This window comes from Chenopodium album, chromosome 12, assembly GCF_948465745.1.
Source record: "Chenopodium album chromosome 12, dcCheAlbu1.1, whole genome shotgun sequence".
Lineage (NCBI taxonomy): Eukaryota > Viridiplantae > Streptophyta > Magnoliopsida > Caryophyllales > Amaranthaceae > Chenopodium > Chenopodium album.
Genome location: NC_137845.1, coordinates 5,838,881 through 5,843,270, shown reverse-complemented (window position 1 = coordinate 5,843,270; position 4,390 = coordinate 5,838,881). Strand labels below are relative to the sequence as shown.

At 35.5% G+C, this 4,390-nt stretch overlaps 1 protein-coding gene across 2 annotated transcripts; it reads left to right on the top strand.

The window, feature by feature from the left end:
• Window positions 1–390: 390 nt before the first annotated feature.
• LOC145571770 (transcription factor bHLH47-like) lies at window positions 391–3,630 on the top strand. 2 transcript variants are annotated; one of them, XM_081630804.1, is made up of 5 exons: window positions 393–596; window positions 1,155–1,303; window positions 2,020–2,138; window positions 2,233–2,360; window positions 3,033–3,630. In XM_081630804.1, exons 2-5 carry the CDS (start codon window positions 1,233–1,235, stop codon window positions 3,435–3,437), a joined length of 723 nt encoding a protein of 240 aa, XP_081486930.1. In that variant the 5' UTR covers window positions 393–596; window positions 1,155–1,232; the 3' UTR covers window positions 3,438–3,630. The 2 variants fall into 2 exon arrangements, with proteins under 2 accessions (XP_081486931.1, XP_081486930.1); XM_081630805.1 differs by lacking the exon at window positions 1,155–1,303 and having other exon boundaries at window positions 391–596.
• The last annotated feature ends 760 nt before the right edge of the window (window positions 3,631–4,390 follow it).

Below are 4,390 nucleotides of genomic sequence, written 5' to 3'. Positions count from 1 at the left end.
TGTAGCCCAAGGAGTCCTCTTGTATAAATATTTGATCATAATCAATGAGAAGGGTAAGCAATTGAGTATCAATCTTAACATAGTCGCACACAAGACATGTCATTTCGTATAATATTATTATTGCTCTATCCACCAAACATTTTTAGAATTGAAAACTTTTTTTCGTTGAATAAAAAATTGTGACAAAAGTTGTCCTTTTCTAAGACTTATGGAGAACACACGAATTATGACAAGCACACTGAATATAATGGTGGATTGCGTGGTGTTGAAATTACACGTTGGATTTCAAGCATTATGCATGATCAAGGCGTGTGTTTGGCGTGTGCTTTTATACAATCTACTAGTGGGAGGTTGCCCAATTTCACGTGGAACTATGCAATCACAAATTTTAGTATTTCCTTTTATAATTTGGAAATTTATTTCCTCACAAAAAAAAAAAAAAAAATCAAACTTCCCCAAAATTAAACCATAAAAAAAGTTGATGAACTTCTACACAATTCCTACAATTTAATCCCCTTCAATTTGATTTTTGGTGGAGCAAGAAAAGATAAACCCCACCAATTGTTTGCTTGTTCTTTGTTGAAATTGAATTCAAGGTAAATTTGAATTTTAATTAGATGAGTTTGCAAATTTGTTGGGTATTTGAATTGGGTTTTGATTTTTTATGTTCAAAGATTGGATTTTTTTCTGTTTATTTATTCTGGTGATTTGATATTTATTCTCATGGTGTTATTGTTTAATTTGTGGGTAATTCGGTGATTTTATGTTTGAATTGAATGATTGGAAAGCAATTAATTATGTATAGAGTATATAATTTGTTTTTTATGTGTTCAATTTTCTTGGATTTGTCTAGTTTTTAAAATTGTAGTTCGGATTAATTGAGCTGTGTTGATTGAACAGCGAAAAATTTGCAAATTTTTGATACGTTTCTTCATTGAAGTTAGAAGATTATGCTGAATTATACTGCGTGATTATTTGGTTGTAATTTGTATGTTCAATTTTTTGGTAATTGCTGCTTCAAGCTTTTAGTACATGGTATGGAATTGAAGCCAGATATTGATAAAGGTTGCATTAATTTACCACTGCATTTTGATCAAATTGAATTTTTATTGACTAAATTTGAAATTTGGGTTGAAATTGGTTTTGTTTCTCAGGGTAGAAAACTTTCAGCAAACCCTAAAACTAAAGGGTAAGGGAAAGGGAAAGGGTTGGTAATTGGTGACTAGAAACAAATGGGTTCGGATGTTATCGATGATCCCGTTCTTAATGAGGAAAGCGATGCTCCGGAGGATGTAGTGGATGAGTAAGTAATCTGATTGAGCTTACGATATTATGGTAGAAAACATTTTGCAGTTTTTTATGGTTAGTCTGATTGTACACAATACGGGGTAGTTTTCACCATTTCTTTTATATTTCGGGCGAAAAAGAGGATCATACTTATCTTTGTATGAATTTACAAGTTTACAACTATGTTTCCTTGATTGCTATACATGATGGGACTTTTTTAGTATTATTGTGTTTGTGTAGTGGTTCAATGGTTCATTTCATTAAAGATTTGTCTTTTGGGGGACAAAATGACTAGCTCATACTAGTTATCATTGCCACTTACTATTTAAAACTGAGATGGGGTAGACGGGTAGTCTTGTTCTATTTATAGACAGATTAGCTTCAAGTGCTAATGGTGTGTGAATAATGCTATGCTTTAGAGAGCAGGTAAGGTAGACATGTAATCAGGAAGATAAAATAGATGGTGGAGCATACAAACAATATGTAACAATTTCAATGGAAAAGTAGAGAGAAGAGTTATTATTACGAAAATGAAACTTCAATTTTCTTTCAAAGTTTGCTTGGGTTATGAATTACCTTAATTGAAACCAGAATAGAAGGCTTGATTATGCTTGAGTTTACATGGATTATGATCAAGCTCCTACCTCCTATCCATTTCCATTTATTTCAGTTCTATGGGAATTCCATTTGTGATTAAAGCATGTTTTTACTTAAAAGTGGTTTTATTTGCAGTCCTCAGTCCAACAAAAGAAAGCGGGGTAAATTACCAAAAAAAATAATGAAGGCAGAGAGAGAAAGATTGAAGCGTGAACAACTAAATGTGCTTTTCGATAAACTGGCTGGTGTTCTTGGTAAGTTCACTTTCTGGATTTGTTGAACTCATCAACATAGATATTAGTCCTGTTATACTTTAGGTCAAAGACTCATTCTTAAAAATCCATGTAGATTTAAACCAAGAGAACAACGGTAAAGCTTGTGTACTGAACGAGACAATTAAGCTCATGAAATATATGGTTTCTCATATTCAAAGCCTCAGAAAGGAGAATGCAACTCTGCTGTCAGAGTCTCAATATGTAAGCTCTTCAACTTCTACCCATTGTGTTTAATATTTGCTATAGGGTTGAAGATCATGATATTAGGCATGCTATTTTAGCAATGATTCTGGCCTTCATCTTTGATGCTTGAAATGGATTTGTATATGATGCATCCACTTTTTTATATCTGGTTTTAACTTTTTTTCAAAATGTGATGTAATTGCAAACAAGAAAGCCAATGACCTTGCTTATATGCTCATCCTAACATCTGCTTGTCCTGGGATAAACAGTTATTTTTATGTAAAAGGAGACAATTGTTTGAACTTTGAAGGGATTGCAGAAACTAAAAATGTTTGAGTGCTGATAGTTCTGCTATGGCTCTATGCCTTTCCTGTTGGTATCATTAGACTGATTGCCTGAACTTAGGAATAAGGGATAACATATAGGAAATCATTCTTGAACCAAAATTGCAAAGCTACATTGATAGTACTTGATGTGGCCATTGTACTGTTTATGCATATCATCTGTCTCCTTTGTGTTGTTAATACTAATTTTAGTGTAAAAAAAATAATAAAAAATAAAAAAATAAAAATAAAAACTATCTGGATGTTTGCTACGACTCAGCAACTATATCTGAATGACTACTTTGGCTTTGCGATCGTTCCTTCTTTCCATAAGCAGTATTTTCTGACGTTTTTCTTGTCTGGCTAGATGACAGCAGAGAAGAATGAGCTTAAAGAAGAGAATTCTGCACTTGAAGTGCAGATAAGGAAAATGCAAAATGAAGTGGAAGAGAAGCTAGGCCAATCTAAGCCTGACCTAAACGCAAGCCCCCCTCTTGAATGTTGGCATGGAGAAACACCTTCACACTTCATGGAAGGCCAGTTACCACCATTGGCGACCACTGATCCATCTTCGCAACAGCCAATTCTTGGCCCACTCTATGTCATTCCAATCAATCCTGACCTGCAGACTTTTCAAAAGGCTGATGCAGCTTCTAATTTACCCAGAACTGTGAGCAAACCTCATGCTAGATATCCCACACCAGCTGACTCATGGCCATTGCAGCTGTTGTCGAAGCCCGTGGAGACGATAATAGGACAGACAACATCATAGACTGCACTTGGTGTAGTAGAATTAGCAGACAGACAACTTGGTGGACTCGACTTCAATTCCCTCACCGATTAGAGTATATAGCTACGTAAGGAATGCAAGTAATCCATGTATTAGCTTATGTCACTATATTCAGTCTCATATTTGTAAATCAATGGAGTTTCTAGCATTTATAGCAATATTAAGTCTTGATGTACATGTTTACTAGCTTCTTTCATAGGTCATGCTTCTCAATTGCTTTTTCATTAATCAAAACAAGATTTTCCAAAATTTTACGAATCATAAGATTCATAACCTCTTGCATACACTTGACAGTTTGCATTGTGCGGTGCCGGGCCCACCAGGAGCACGAAACAGCCCAGCACGAGCAGTGGACGATGCTTTCTGTGTGTTAGGCTGTGGGTTGTATGTTTGGGTTGGGAACTTGGAACCTAGAAGCACTAGACCCATGACATAAATTTGGGCAAAAATTGCCTCATGGCCGGCACGTGGGGCACAAAGCCGTGTTACCATTTTACAATTTTGCTTAAATACTAGAATTTTTGGGTGTTGGGTTTCACAAGTGACTTCATTTAGTCCATTTAGGCCAAGGCGACTTATAACCTGATTAGAAGGGATGCAAAGTCATGGGTCAAACACATGAATTAGACGGTTCAAGCCACTAAAGGGCTCTTGGGAGGTCCGGGAAGCACCTTAATGCTTAAGTTTTTTTAGGCCCAAAAATGTTCATTGAATGTTAAATTCGAACGTTATAGTACTTGAAATTGAACCATTTTTCGAAATTTTGGAACCTAACTCAACTGATGGTGGTGGGGGATGCTTATATAATGTTGTTTAGAACCACACATAGCCATTGATTAGCTACTAATAAATCACATATTTAAAGATTCAACCTTGTTACCTCAAGGTTACAAGGTGAACTGCTCACCAACTACACCATGCCTTGGTTGGGAGCT

What these genes read in the sequence shown, in the direction of transcription:
- LOC145571770 (XM_081630804.1), top strand. Translation starts at nt 1,233, where the DNA reads ATGGGTTCGGATGTTATCGATGATCCCGTTCTTAATGAGGAAAGCGAT. An exon ending in CCGGAGGATGTAGTGGATGA is followed by an intron (nt 1,304 to 2,019) that starts GTAAGTAATCTG and finishes TTTTATTTGCAG; the next exon opens with TCCTCAGTCCAACAAAAGAA. An exon ending in TAAACTGGCTGGTGTTCTTG is followed by an intron (nt 2,139 to 2,232) that starts GTAAGTTCACTT and finishes AAATCCATGTAG; the next exon opens with ATTTAAACCAAGAGAACAAC.